This window comes from Clinocottus analis, unplaced genomic scaffold, assembly GCF_023055335.1.
Source record: "Clinocottus analis isolate CAN_PGR_092001 unplaced genomic scaffold, fCliAna1.0.p SCAF_18, whole genome shotgun sequence".
Classification (NCBI taxonomy): domain Eukaryota; kingdom Metazoa; phylum Chordata; class Actinopteri; order Perciformes; family Cottidae; genus Clinocottus; species Clinocottus analis.
Window position 1 is genome coordinate 12749110 of NW_027175909.1, and position 14981 is coordinate 12764090.

At 40.1% G+C, this 14981-nt stretch overlaps 3 protein-coding genes across 6 annotated transcripts in view; 1 reads left to right on the forward strand and 2 right to left on the reverse strand.

The window, feature by feature from the left end:
- plxdc2b (plexin domain containing 2b) overlaps positions 1–6254 on the forward strand; it is an 83804-nt gene extending 77550 nt beyond the window's left edge. For all 3 annotated transcript variants that reach the window (XM_068582211.1, XM_068582212.1, XM_068582210.1), the window contains exons 13-14: positions 640–794; positions 2448–6254. In XM_068582211.1, coding sequence (XP_068438312.1) covers positions 640–794; positions 2448–2567 — 275 coding nt within the window. In that variant the 3' untranslated portion in view covers positions 2568–6254. The remainder of the gene's footprint in view (positions 1–639; positions 795–2447) is intronic.
- Positions 6255–9367: 3113 nt separating this feature from the next.
- Positions 9368–11815, reverse strand: gimap4 (GTPase IMAP family member 4). 2 transcript variants are annotated; one of them, XM_068582420.1, is made up of 3 exons: positions 11646–11815; positions 10342–11112; positions 9368–10126 (listed from the first exon to the last, which is right to left on the reverse strand). In XM_068582420.1, the coding sequence occupies exons 1-3, from the start codon at positions 11674–11676 to the stop codon at positions 10122–10124; spliced, it is 807 nt and encodes a 268-aa protein (XP_068438521.1). In that variant the 5' UTR covers positions 11677–11815; the 3' UTR covers positions 9368–10121. The 2 variants fall into 2 exon arrangements, with proteins under 2 accessions (XP_068438521.1, XP_068438519.1); XM_068582418.1 differs by having other exon boundaries at positions 9368–11112.
- Positions 11816–12344: 529 nt separating this feature from the next.
- chmp4c (charged multivesicular body protein 4C) lies at positions 12345–14857 on the reverse strand. The gene is made up of 5 exons (XM_068582059.1): positions 14505–14857; positions 13800–13977; positions 13328–13436; positions 12993–13119; positions 12345–12789 (listed from the first exon to the last, which is right to left on the reverse strand). Exons 1-5 carry the CDS (start codon positions 14704–14706, stop codon positions 12728–12730), a joined length of 678 nt encoding a protein of 225 aa, XP_068438160.1. The 5' UTR covers positions 14707–14857; the 3' UTR covers positions 12345–12727.
- Between the last annotated feature and the right edge of the window lie 124 nt (positions 14858–14981).

The window sequence follows — 14981 nt, forward strand, 5'->3', positions numbered from 1 at the left end:
CTGACAAAAGTGCTTTGGCTTGGACGACATCACAAGCGAGTGATGTCTTGTAAGGCTCGCAGAAGGACAAACTCATTATGGAGTCACTATATATACAGCCTCTTTGGTTCACGTTGCTAGACTGGAGGCTACATTTCGGCTCTGATCAGCATCTATAAGCCTGTTTCCTGCTGCTAGGAACATTATGCTGCTCACCTTGGTTTGGGATTTTACTCTTTCTGGAGGGAAGAGCTGCTCATGAATACTGAAAACAGACCAAAGGATGATCTAAAGAAGTGCTAAAGAACCCGGTTTAAACATGTAGCTTGACTTCAATCTCAAACCGAAGGAAATGTTCCCTCAAATCTCCCAAACCGCCGTTTTCAATTATACGTGGCAGACATTGATTGAGTTTTTTTGAATGTGATGACATTTAGTTAAATTTCAGCTGCAAGCATGTTGATTTTAAGGCATATTAGTACATGTTACAAAAGAAGGTATTGATGAATGATGAGTGACCCCTGTTGGTCAGACACGGCACTGCAACAAAAGGATAAAAACGCAAAGTTGGTGTGTTTTCATCGAAAGTATCTCTGCGCTTTAGACTCATCATTTCATTTTGTTTTAAATGCCATCTTTTTCTGTGTTTCTGTTTTTCAGACAGTGCAGTAGACAGGAAGTCAGGTACACACCCTTTGCACACCGGTCTGATCCTCGGCATCCTCCTGGTGATGCTCGTCTTGGTCGCCGGCGTGCTGATCACCGTGTACATCTACCATCACCCGACCTCCGCAGCCAGCCTCTTCCTCATCGAGGTGAGTGGACACGACACCAGATGACACGGTGCTCCAAGAGGAAATCGCTCTCAATGAGAGAGAACGTTTATTCTTGAGCTTAGAAAACAGAAGTAAACTAAAATAATCTCACCACAATGTCCGTTCAGTATCTGTTCTGGAGCTTTTGTGATTAGCAGCTTATACTCGACAGAAAGTGTACAAGGAGTCCTTGAAGTGCTCTGAAAAATATAAATATCGACATATCCGTGATATTTGTGACGTGATCAACAAGCTCCAACACAGCTATTAAATGGACCTCGTGAGATTGTTTTAATAAACAAAATAGCTTGTATGACTGAATAATATAGTTTGTTTATTTGCTGAGAAAAAAAATAATTCCCTGTTATTGTCTGAATACTTTTTTCAGTTCTACGTTTATGACTTTTAGGCATTTTTTATGGCTTTTAGGATTTTAGTAAACCCTGAACAGAAAAGAGTTCAAAAGTGAGGAATGTGTACAAATTGCTTTTAGTTTTTATACGTTTTACTCAAACTTTCATAAAGTTTAATCGCAAGAGAAGGTAGTTTGTTTTTTCTCATCCTTCAACTCGTCTTTCATCCTTCAACTCCTACCTTGTAAATATGATGATGAAACTTGGTGCACACAGTTCTTAATAAATCAATGTGAATTCAGCGAGCATGAGCAGGTGCTGTTTGGAGAGAAACATCTTTGGAAAACAAAGGCGCTCGTGTTCAAAGTCGCTCTCTTTGTCAGTGTTACAAGGTCATCATCAGTCACAGGAACCCGCTGATGTAAAGTCTGCTTTCTGAAGCAAAGTCAAGCTCAGGCATACTAAGTTTAAGTTTCACCATTTATGTTTTTAAAGGATTTTTTATTGTTTATTGTCAGCAAATCTCATGAAAAGACTAAACCCAGTCTTGATCTCTGAATGCTGTCTGACTACACAATCATTTGTTCCTGCAAAAGATGTATAGAAAAAGAAAATGAAGAAAAAGACTAAATAATTTTCTAAAACTACTTTTATTATATTTTACTCAAACATGAATAAATAGTGCATGGTCGCGAGATGGGGAAAAAAATGCTTCATAAATTTATTATTGCTTCTTTCCTGTGAAATACTGCATAGTTTCCTCCATCTCAGACGTGTCGAGGCATCTCAGATTGATCCCCGACGGATTTATGACACAAAAATACATGTTATTGAGGTGTTTCTATGTGTGCCATCTATACGTCGCTGGTTCATTCTGAAATTACTCAACGAGACAATAAATCATTCTTATAAGTGAGCAGGAATTTGAGATTTGAGACAGTTATCACTGACAGGTTTAGAGTTGCACGACTGTAAATTGCCTCAATAAAATGTGGAGACTTGTACACACTTAGAAACGGTTCATTGCCGAGTCTGTTTTCATGGCAATCAACACAGTGCAATAGTATAATATACGATTTTGCCACAATATAATATAATAAAAAAGCTAAGAATTCAGTCAAATCAAGTGTTTAATATTGTAGTTCATAAGGTATTTCACTATGTAGTTAATAGGGAGGGATTTTGACCAGTCAGGCTCTCAGGTCACAAAGATCCACCTCATTCTTGACCTTTAACCTTTGCGACACAGTGACACTGCCCTTCCTAAACGCCGTCCTCACGCACGTCCTCTCCTTTGCAGAGACGCCCGAGCCGGTGGCCCGCCATGAAGTTTCGCCGCGGGTCGGGCCACCCGGCCTACGCAGAGGTGGAGCCAGTGGGCCAGGAGAAGGACGTCTTCATCGAGTCTGAGCAGTGCTGAGGAAGGAGGGGGCTTCACCCTCCCCTCTCCTCCTCCTCCCCCTTCCCCCACCCCACCTGCTCCACGGGGACGTCTCACCAGGAATCTGCTCGTCAGTGGACACAATGACTCGCTATGACTGTGGAATCGGCCCGTTGAGCGCAGGGTGAGACTGGATACAAGCAGCCAGCGATACCAGGAAGTGAGAAAAAAAAACAACCCTGAAAACTGATCCCAGGCCAGCCTATTCTTCAACTCCTGTTGGCAAAGACCTGACCTGCCGGGGACAGAGGGAGGGAACAGCGTTGATGTCATCGATTCAGTCGGCATTGGTTAGGTTTTATCGGGCTGCGATCATGTTTCCATGGAGGGATTGTACAGCCTGACTGGGTGACTGGATACTGGTGCGGTTGAGGAGGAGCAGGGGTGAATTATACAATATATATTTTCAGAAACAATACAGAGTATGTGAACAAAGATTTCCACTTTATTGTCGGTGGGGTTATACGGTATAGGCCTTCGTATATCCATCAGGTTTTTACTTCTTTTCCTCTTTCTTTCAGTATGTGTTTTTTTCCACAGGGGCTGGCACATTGAACTGTACAGACGTCGGTATTGCTTTTCAATACCATAGCAGGCTTAATTGACTTTTCCAGCGCCTGGCCTGCACAGCGAGGCTGCAGCTGAGCGATATGACGCGAGCTGAAGTCCTTTCACTGCAATTGATCACAGCAGCGGTGTTAAATTAGTTTGTGATGTTTGGCTGGTTTCATTTTCTGAAAATTGTGCTTTTCTTTTTTTTTCTCGAATCGTTCTTATTCTTTTGATTGGTTCATTGATTGATTCCTTACATCATGGGTAACGTTTTATGTATTGTTTTGTGTTTTTATTGTTTGCATTTTTTTTTTTTACATTACTGCCGTGCCATTTTGTCCCTGACTAGAGTTTGCACTTTTTTTTCTTTTTTTTTCATTTGACATGTGGTACTAATGCAAATTTACAAGACAGGCGCTTGTGAGTGTGTATGCTGAATATATTTTCTAAAGTGTAAGTGATTCGGTGTGTGTGCGTGTGTGTGTGTGTGTGAATGCAAAAGAGAGCAGTTTACATTAGTGATTGGATATCCGCCTGCTTTATGGGTGCATATGTTTGAGCTGGCTCTGCACAGGTGATTCTTATTGATTTGAATTTAAAGGTATCTGGATATTGTTTGTGTGAGCCAAAACACACTGGTATGGGTGGAGTTTTCCTTTATTTTTACAGTGTGGTTTCCTTTTCTAGTATGTTGCCACCATAACCATAGGCTAGTCTTTGTTAAGTTATGGTCGACTCATCCGTGTCAACACATTAATGTATATACCAAGGCCAAAACATTTGCAGATTCAGGTAACTCATGGCAAACATTTGTAGTGTAGCAGTATATACTATACAGAACAAAAAACTCAATTTATTTTTATTTTTTATGAGTGGCCTTTTTTTCTCTACTTTTTTACTTAAATGTGAATAATGTTCCAATCATTACTGTCACCAATCAATACAAACGACTTCTGACTGAACAAATCCAAACATTCACTCTCAAGACAAAAACCATGCTTTTACGCCAATGATTGTAGACTCAATTAAGATCAGTATCCTGGAATTCTACTGAAAAATAATACGTGCAATATTAGACCCATTCAGTTTGACACTGTAAATACATCAAAAATAACAATCATCTGGATTTTTTTCTTCTATTACCACCTCGTCTTCATCACATTGAGACCAAAGACTAATCAGCATCATACTTTACAGTGTTTACCTCAACGTCCTCTCAGCCTCAGCAGCCATACCGACATCCAAAAAATCCACAAAAAAACTGCTCCACACTTCAGTCAGTTCTCTAAACCCCGCCCCCTAAATATAATTGTCCAATTGTACCTTAGGAATCACAACTGAACGTAAAGTATGTTTGGCTAACTAGCTAACAGTAGCTCGTAATCGAGCTTACTTCAAGGCCAAGAGATGCGGCATTAGCTGGCGTTAATAACTGAGCAGCGATACATTACCTTGTGGAGGTGTTTGGAGAGATAGTTTACAAACACTTGGATGTATTTCCCGAATACCAAAATAATATTTGAAGCATATGAATGAAAAGATACTTCTGCCGCTGAATAATAAAGAGTTGTAACTCAACTGCATACAATTCAAAACAAAGATGGTAACCGCTAACTTAGCATGCCGACTAACGTTATCTGGTGAGAAAACTTGGGAAACTGGTGAAACGTGAGTCTTTTATCAAGCAGTGGACAAATCATTGTCTCGTCCAGGTGGCGAGAAGATAGTTTGATAATTCTGAAAACACAGTCAGGTTCTGCGGAAAGTGTATTTTTAAACTAACTCCTGTTTTTTTTTTAAAGATTGCTGGTTAACTTGTGACGTTTACTTGGTTAGCTTGTATGCTAATACAGTTGTGTCTGCCTGAGACAGCATTAGTCTTTTAGTATTAAGCTACATCCTGTTTGTAGCTGTCATGTGACAAACGTTAGCTTAATTAGCTAGCTAGTCACAGCTAACAATAGCTTCCAGAGACTTGAGCAGTCGTTTGCTTGAGAAAAAAATAATGAAAAACAAGTTGGTGGTGAATCTGCCACATTATAATTGTAAACTTAATAGATTTGAGAACGGAAAGTAAGTGGAGTAGCAATGTAATTCAAGGAGCTGGGCTTAGCCAACGGCTAAATAATTCAAATACACTCTCATGGACATCTACACACCCAAAGATGCACACAGGATTCATGCACAAAAACCAAATCAATGACTCACTGGCTGTTTAAAACCCCCACGTAGACCTTCCTTTACAACCACTCTTAGGTCTAATGAGGTCTCATTGGTATCAACTTGCGAGTTCAAACTCTTGCTTTCCAAACCCCCTTTTATGACTCCTCGTAACTCCCTTTGACATTGGAGTTTTAAAAAAATCATATGTTTCACAAGCTTTTTCTTGCATACAGATACTTTCTCTAATGTTGGTGAAATTGACCCCTGTGGAGAAATGCACATCCGCTTGTGTTCACTGCCACCTGACACTGCTCCACTTGTTTCAGCGGTAGCTGTAGTCAGAGAAATACTCAGCATTTAAAGTGTTTTGAAGGAGGTTTCTTTTATTTAATAAAATAAAATTTAAAAAACACATAAGCAAATGTGTGAGGAATTGATTAAACTGTGTTTATCACATCTGCTTGTGTTCACTGCCACCTGAAACTGCAAGTGTTTTTATATTCACTGTCGAAAATGCAGTCTAAGAAAGTGGCCGACGGTCGGATTCGTTTGTGTCTCACATCGACACAAAACCCGAAACAGCAACAGTCTTCACTCGCTTCACTGGACTTGACTAATCACTTTAATTCCCACTTTCTTAACAATGGTATTTTAGATGACGAATAGCAGCGTAGTGGTGTTGTTGAGATATGTTACTGCTCTTTTCTCTGACTTGTGACTCTGGGTTTGGCCCGAAAGATGTTCAGTCTCACAGATTCAGAGCAAAATATAACGAAACAAGAACTGTGACCTTGTTTCATCTTATCATGACACACAATGAGACTCAAAATCACACAGTATCATAGCTCGCTGTCTGTAATTTCTGTAACTACTGTTGTTTTGAATACATTTGAAATAATAAACAATGTTGTTAAAAACAAAAAAACATCCTCTGAATATTAGTAGCCTGCACCATGTGACATCATCATTTCTTGTTTTTCATCATTTTAGGTTTACGTTGGGTAGAATAGAAAGAGCAAATGTAATAAACAACCACTTCCATGGTTCCATTAATCAGTATTTGTGTGTATATGTATTCATAGCGACAGCAAGGGGAACTGAAATGCATTGTTTTGCCACTATAATTAATGACAAAATCCATGCCAAGAAATTAAAATAAAATCTTGCAGATTAATTTGGAGGAAATCCAGTTTGGGGCTGTCGATAATCATTCTGCAAGTCGATCACTTGAGCATGAAATGTCCCCGCAGCTTCAGGCAGCATTTGGTTTAAAGAGCATTATTTCATACTTCATATCATCTATCGACTCTAACGGGAGCGCGGCAGTGAAAGATGCTGTGGTTTATGGGACTATATTAGGATCAGAGAAAACGGAGTAAACGAGGCATGATGGAAGAAAATGTAGAGGTGGCCAAATTGAATTATAAAAAAATAAACTAATATGTGGTTAAAGGTTTTGACGCCACATGGGCTAAATATAGTGAAATTATCTGTGTTGGCGCAGAAACTGAACTATTTGCCATGTCTGCTTGTCCTGAATGTTTTTTTCAGACGGATTTACATTTGCATTTTAATTTTTTAAGTGAGCGCTTTGATCGTGATCAGATATCGATATTTGGCAACTTCTGCCAATTTGAATTTTACTTATTTACAGAGTTACGCATAACTTCAAAGTATTTTTAGCGGACTCTTGGGACATGCACTGGCTTTGAGTTTGAAAGTTTTCAATTCATTTTAATTAAATTGTAATGCAACAGATGCATAAGATGTTTTTTTAATATGTGGCCAAACCAATAAACCACTGTCAGGTCAAAAGTTTACTGTTAAAAAGTGTTGGGTATTATTTGGCTCATTTGGTTTGCTGGTCTGAACCGATTTTCCTGCAGTGTAACTTTGAAAACACTTGCTATTGTTTTTCTTGTGACTCTATTGACTATATTTTTCTGTTCATGGCCTACAATCAAAACCACCCCTGTTATAGATCGGAAGGACACAAAGATAATTAAACTTCTATAATGTTTGGCATCAAGGACAGTCAGAACGTAATGAAGTGTGCTACATGAAGACAAGCGCTGCACATTTAGCCTCTAAACAATAAGTGCGTGCTAATCGTTGGGACACCCAGCTATTACTTTCTCCAAATCGGGTTTATTAGTATATTGCAGACAAGGTCATCGATGCTGTGAATTATTCTGTTGCTGTTGTAAACATGTCTCATCGTCTCTGAGACCTGATGTTTTACTGCCATCTAGTGGTCGAACGACAGAACACATCTTCTAAATTACTACGTTTAGACACATATCTAATTATTTCTGATAGCAGTTTATTTCCAGTGTCTTTACACAACAAGACTATCTATGGCTCATTGTAGACAGGCTGATTAATATACTTTCTTTTCTATTCAAGCCAATAGCTCCAATAGCTTTAAAGTCCATTGAATTTCCCCTCAAATCAATAATTTAGAAATTAAATAGGCACATTTTAATCTCACTTGCACATTTTTCAAGGAACAGACCTGAGTTAGATCAAAATATACCTTTATTTGAGCTTCAGAGAAGAACAACACAGAGCATTTCTAGGAGGCAAAGCTACTGCAAACAATGTGGGCCAATAAGACACTTTATAATAAGACAATAAGTCGCAAGCCGAAAGAATTGACTCTGTTACCTTCATTAATTCCTAAAGGGGAACTTGATTCACATGCTGGACTTTGAAGGTAACTCAATATCCATTTAAACTCTGCTACAAAGGAGGGCTGGATTAGGTTGCATGCCCAGAAGCAGTTGTTGAACACGTCGACTATATCCTGACCTAAATTTGTGTTCAATAATCCTTTATATATATTTTTTGTATTAAATATTTGACTTGTGACGGGTTACATATTATCATGTAATCAGATACAGTATAGTCCACATCTGTAGCAGTGTTAAAGTACTTTTTAAAGACATTTTTTGTCAAATTGCTGAATAAAATGAAAGACAATAGATCAGTAATACTGAGTTTAGGCACTAGTGTACAAGAGGTCTTACCCGTTTCACATTTCAGCTCTAGACGTCAACAAACACATCTGTATTTGCCCACACGTTTTGAAATAGTCATATCTGAGGACACTGCATTGAATTTGCTCTCTAATGGGTAAAAAAAGACATTCAAGCAAAAGACTGACAGCTTCTTTAAGGAACAGCATCTCCAGCATTCCTAAGATAAAACTCACAGCCACTCGACTCAATGCTACTGGTAGCTGACTCACACCTACATTTCAAACTAAATCAGCAGTGTTCCCGAGTAAAATAGAATTAAACTGTTACATTGGTCACTATGTATATGTGACCTGATCTGCAGCAGAGGGATATGTACACAATTGTCTTCACCTGTTTACGCTATGTGCAGCCGGGCTGCTCCTACAGCAGCTGGAAAGATTCATCTGGGTTATAAAACTACAACACGTAACTGTTATTGCTGTGTTTCCTTTAACTGGGAGTCTGACTACGTGGTCAGTACAGTGAGCCATCAGCGGCCTATAAAAAACAGTTGCACGTGTCCTCATAAGAGTTGAGCGTCTGTCCAGAGCAGCTGACTCCAATATCTAATAATAGTTCACCACAACAAAGAGTTGGAGAGTCTTGCTTACTGGTTGTACAGCCGACCATTTTTTCTACAAACAAAAACCTTGAAGGTGTCCGATGGGGTAACAAAGGTTATGTTTACATTCGGTGCTTCTCACCAAACACATTGCTTGTACCTTTAAAGGTTAACACCAGCAGTGTTTGGCCGTCCTTCAAGCCTGTTTTCACCTCCAAATACACCAAGGATAAGGCGTGGGTGTGGTTAAGGTGCTCCGTTGCACCTGTTATTACAACAGTGACGTCATGGGGTCCTGGAGTCCACCTGTAGATCAGCCAGGTGAGAAGGCTCACATGCTAGTTGGGCTGCATCTGCCTATTAATTCATAGATTGTTTTGAAAGTGTTTTGATAAATACTCATTACAGTCCCTATAAAGCCCAAAAACATTACTTAAAATTGCCCATTTAGTTTACAAAGATATTTACTGCTTACTAATATTTCCCTTTTCTGATATTTTTTTTAAATTCTAAATAATCAATCATAATAGTTGCCGATTTATTTTCTGCCGGTGAATAAACAGATCTTTGCAGCTCTCCGTTGTAACGCATTTTTCTGCCACAACCCTCTGCCACAGTGACATAAACGTAACAAATCAACTTAAGGGAAACACAATCACTATTTTAAGGCAACAGACAAAACCTATACCTGTACACTGAGAGCGTCACAAACATTGCAGCACGAGAAAAGCATTTACAGTTTGGTCACAACAAATGGGAATCGTCCCAAAAAAAAAGCAATTCCCTGAATAGTTATTGACAGAATATTAGTAACAATTTAGTAGTGCAGTTCTGCCGTTGAGATTCGCCAAGACGAGGGAGTGTACTTTACACATTGGGTTTAAATTGATGACGGCCATACATGTAACAGCTTGTGCTTCTTAGTTTGGGATTGACTTAAATTCCTTCCATCACACAACCTTCAAGATGCATAACATCTTTCAAACTTAATAACAAAATTAAAGTATAAAGTGTACATCTTTGGACAGCGTGAAAAAAAAGAAGGGGGTTTATGCGGCAAAGGCCTCTCGTAACATCACAGTAAGAATCATAAAGAATGCACACAACACAAATACACAGTAATATGTCTGATTAATAAATAAATAAATCATACTGGTTTGTCGACTGTGAAATTTCAGTTACTCTTTTCCTTCTTGTGGTTGTGTTTAAGAGGCTCCATCAGGCAAGAGTGTTTTTTTAATCTACAATAAAACACAGTGCGTTATTGACAGGGCGCCATTGTACATTATTACAAGTTTAAATTAAAACTAAACTTCTGCTATATCACTGTCATTCTCGTGCTGTTTTAGAGGTTAATGGTCTGTAAATGTTACCTTTAAATAAAAAGAAAGAAACTCAGAACATGTTTAGACTCTGGTTTGCCTTTCTTGGAAGCCAAAATGCGTGCATCACTCACTGGAAAGTGGCTCCACCTCCATGGTTTTGGACAAACTCAGCACAGAGTTCTGTTTGGGCCGCGCTCCAAGCTCCCGTCCCTCTCGGGCTGAATTCTGGTTCTCATCCAGAGGAGTCTTCTCCTTCACCGCCTCCTCTGGGCTGTAGTAGCCCCCCTCCTCTGCCACCACCTTCTCCACTCTTTCCAGCAAGCGCCCCACCTGGGGATGCTCCCCGAATATGCAGTTATTAATGACAAAGTACCTTCGCTTGCACTTTTCCAGCACCGACTGCAGCTCCTTGCCCTCTCTGCGGATGTACCTCTCGATGGAAATGGTCCTCAACACCTCCGCCCAGGTGAAGACCACGATCGTGTGCTTCCACACATGCTCACCAAAGAGGCTCACGTGCTCCTCGATGCGAGCGCGATCTACCTCAGTGAACATGCCGACGGGGATGACGAGCAGGAAGACGTGTGGACCAGGAGGGCAAAGAGAGGCGCCCCTCACTAACTCCTCCTTGTAGGAAGGTGGCGTATCCTGGGCCGAGAACCAGCCGGGAGTGTCCACCACCGTCACCTGCCGACCCAGCACCTCCGTCTGCCTCTTCACGCAGAACTCGGCTGCCCGCTCCAAGCGAAACTCCTCTCGGCCTATGATGGTGTTTCCAGTCAGGCTCTTCCCCGGCCACCTCCAGCCCAGCACCACCAGTCGAACCTCAGGCAGCCGGTTGGCCTCCTTGGCTGCAGCCGCGGCCTTCTTGGCCTCCTCTTCTGCTCCAGGAGTCTCCCTGGCTGTGGTCAATTTATATATTTCAGTATTTATAAAGATTGTAATTGTCTTGTCGGTGGTTTATACACCACCTACAGTTAATTTAGTTATCAATTAATTACATAAATTAACTTTGATTTAAGATTACCAAAATTGATCATAATACAAGATTGTTGATTCAGACAGAAAACAATAACGTTACTTTTGAAATATTTGCTGAATAAAATGTGTATTTGTGATTTTTCTCCTCACTCACATTACTTAAGCCAGAACTTAGCTTCCCAACCACTTTACCCGTGACACAGTACGCGTACTACCAAAGTTAATAACAGCGTAATAAGACACGGAAGTACGTGCGATGTTTCCTTCTTCATCACGACATGATGCATGTCGAAACGTGTCACACATTCCGGTTCAGGAGCTAACGTTAATGTTTAAGCCAAACAGTCTGCTAACTTAGCGCTGAATTCAATAGCCGCGGAAACTTCAACCCCCTTTTTTTTTTGAACAACTGACACGAACGTCACGGTTAAAGGCGGTAAAGTTACCGGCTCACCTTCCGTCTGAAGTGGTTTATTTGCGTCCATACTCGGTTTTAAACCTGATTCGGGTTTTATTCCGGTATCGTGTGTCTTCGGGCGGCTAGTTGTCCGGACTCAGGACTTCCTTACTACCTGCGACCAAAAGTGTGAAGTTAACCGGCGAAGGCGCGGCTCTCTGATACGTCTTTCAAAATAAAAGCTTCCCGGAAGTAAGATAACGATGCAAAAAGAAAGAGTAATTTTACGTATGTACATATCAAGTGAACTGTAATGTCTTTAAAAAATAGCATACTCACAGTAAAGAACATTCAATTAATTTTTTTGTGTATAACCCAAAAAACCCTTTAACAGGGAGAGAAAGGAAGGACACCTTTGGGAGATCAGAGGAGGAGGATTCCTTCATCAGGATGGAATAAATAGGCTAGTCCTGAGTGCTGTTCCTGGATTGTGAAAAGAGGGGAAAGGGAACAGTTATATGCAATATTCCCAGATAACTCTCCCCTTTTATGTTGTTCTGTTTCTTATTATAGTGTGTTTTCCTAAACTGTTGTCTGTATGAAATTATATATTATGAAGAACATATTCACATCGACCTATATGTATAGGCATAGTTTGTAATCCAAACAAATGTAAATCTGCAAGCCAGTGTAAATAAAGTAGACACATCTTAGACAATATATCAAGGACTGATTTATTATTGAACCTTAATGGGAGCAAGCGAGAACGCTATATATTTACAGTATTAATGCAAAATCAGACTTTATTTACAGCCAAAACAGTTCATTCATCTTCTACAGTTTTACATCTTCTGTGACTTAAAAACATCAGTCGTATCCACGTTGTGTCTTCATTAGGGCTGTGAAAGCAGTGCATTATGTACAGACAATGTAATGACAGGAAAATACAGTTGATTGATTTCTAGACTTTAATGTTTTTTATTTCTTGAGAAACATAATCTGTAAAGTGACATAAACCAGCAGAGAGCTTATTTTTAAAATATAAATGTTCTTCATTTTCCCTAAAAACCTTCAAAAATAATAAAGCTTACACAAGAGAGATCGATCTGGCGAAATACATTAAGGCTGCTTTGACGCACTCATGTTGCCCATGATTCCAGCATACGCATGTCGTCCTCTTCTTCAACCCTTTTCTTGGCGCCTGTAGAAAAAGAAGAAGAAAAAAACAGCTATCAATGAGTGAGATCAAATGTTTATGAAACATTAATCAGGGCACAGCTGAACCTAAGGATTGTTATTGGCATTCAATTAATCTTTGGTCCTAATGCGCAAGTGGCCTGTACATTGTGAAATGCATAAGGTCTCGGCTGTAGTAAAGTACTGTCCAATATGGTGCGCACTTACTTGCACGGTGACTGGGCCCTGCTGAAGGCAGTTTGGAGCTGGGCACGCTGGGTAGTCCGCCCATACTCTTCATGTTGTCCTCAAGCTCCTCCTGTTCCAGCTCTTCCAGCTCTGCCAGCAGCTCGTCCTAAGATGACACACACGCACACGCACACGCACACACACACACAGGAGGGTTGTTAGGTGCATTTTTGTTCAACAGGAAATAGTTAATCAGGCGTCACACTGAAAGTACAATTCATATTAAAAATATGTTTTGCGTCAACACAAAAATAAAAAGAGGCGCGTGAATTCTATGAAAGTGGATTTTGATTGAGGAAGTAAAAGATCTTAACCTCGTCAAATGTCTCGCCATAGGGTCCGGAGATGACTTCGCTGATCTCTCGAGCCACGTCCTGTTGCTCTGTGATGTCTTGCATCAGATCATCGATCTTGTCAATGTCCCTGAAAATGAGAGGAGAGAGATGAAAGGGATTAAATGATTAGATTTATTATCAATTCAGTTTGTATACAGTTTTTAAATGATGCGTGTCCAGCCAAAACTTTTGGGTAGTCCTACTGATAAGAAAGAGTTCACCCAAGACAGCAACCTCCATTTGTCCTTATTGTTATGTCTCGATTTGGTGATTTTCCATTTAGCTTTATGAATAAACACTAATATTTCTGAATATTTTACTTGCTAAGGTAAATTCCTTCAGCAGAAAAACATATTTAAATGAAGTTGCTGTCACAAATCATCTCCTCACAAAAGTAAAATGAATCAATGAGCAAACACAATCATGCCAGGACTTTAATGGATCCTCTTACATGTTCTCGTGGACCTGTTTCATGGCCTTGGCGGCAAAGCCCATGTTCTTCAGGACCTCTGTGTTGGTGTGAGAGTTCTCCAAAGCTTCCCTCTGAAACTCGATGGTGGAGAGGGTGCCATCGATCTGCGTGAGCTGCTGCTCCAAGCGCTTCTTTCTCTTCAGGGCCTGCAGGGCAGCTGATAAAACAAATATCCAATGATTCTTTGGCATAACGTCTCACCTTCCCTCTGGCATCTGCTGTTTTGTTAAGAACATCCAGTGCTGGGCGTTCACATATAACTACATCAGCGTTTCTCCCTTTATCTATTTTTAGTTTTGCCTTTGTTGATTTTTAAGCTAATTCCACTAATAAAACATTGTGGGTTTCATGCACAGAGAGAGAAACACATTTAAACTCCATTAATAAAATGCAATTTATTTTTAGTTTATCAGTCACCTCACTTGTTACAAACCTGTTCTACTTGTTTAACCTAAACAATTCACTGTAGGCCAAATATCTCACTTGGAAGTATGCGTAGCCATGACTTTGGGGACCGTGTTGTTACCAACATATTTTGTAATACTTCTATAACATTTCTGCAATATGTCCTGAAACCTTGTTAAAAGGTTTCCTATGGACAGCTCAATTCTAAGCCCTGGAGCACATTATAAAACAGAAAAACAGGTGCAACAGGGATATTCCAGACCAGGAAATAAATCCTACCTCGCTTGTTTTTTGTGCCGTTCTTCTTGGCGATCATGAGTTCTTGCTCTATCCTCTTCTCCAGGTAGTCTTGCTTCTTCGTCAACATTTCTTCCGTTTCGCGGAGTTTGTGGATGGCCTCTTGGGGCGATGGTCCTCCCCGCGACCGGTGGTGTTTCGATGAGCTCGAGCTCCCCTTGAATAATTTGGCGATTTTGCTCATTTTGAGGATCTTTAGGTATAAACTGCGAAGGTAACTGAAGTGTACACGAGCTCTCAAAGCCTCGCTATGTTTTTACAGATGGGTGTGTTACGAGCAGATTTTCCAGCTCGACGGCTTTGTGCATTCAATTCAAACCAGCCAGTGAACGCACCTTTCGCCACACCTGTCGTCATTACCTGGGTGACGTAGTGACACCCTTTTTACACTGAGCTTAGTTAGTTAAAAAAAAAAAAAAAAGTATTACTAAACCTGCTTCCCAATTTGATCTAAAAGTT

Bases quoted from the DNA above. Each gene is read 5' to 3' on its own strand.
- gimap4 (XM_068582418.1), bottom strand. From the start codon at position 11,676: ATGGACGCAAATAAACCACTTCAGACGGAAG. The intron at 11,113-11,645 runs GTGAGCCGGTAA...AATTGACCACAG, and splicing joins TAAACCACTTCAGACGGAAG to CCAGGGAGACTCCTGGAGCA.
- chmp4c (XM_068582059.1), bottom strand. From the start codon at position 14,706: ATGAGCAAAATCGCCAAATTATTCAAGGGGAGCTCGAGCTCATCGAAA. The intron at 13,978-14,504 runs GTAGGATTTATT...TTGTTTTATCAG, and splicing joins CGGCACAAAAAACAAGCGAG to CTGCCCTGCAGGCCCTGAAG. The intron at 13,437-13,799 runs GTAAGAGGATCC...TCTCATTTTCAG, and splicing joins AAACAGGTCCACGAGAACAT to GGACATTGACAAGATCGATG.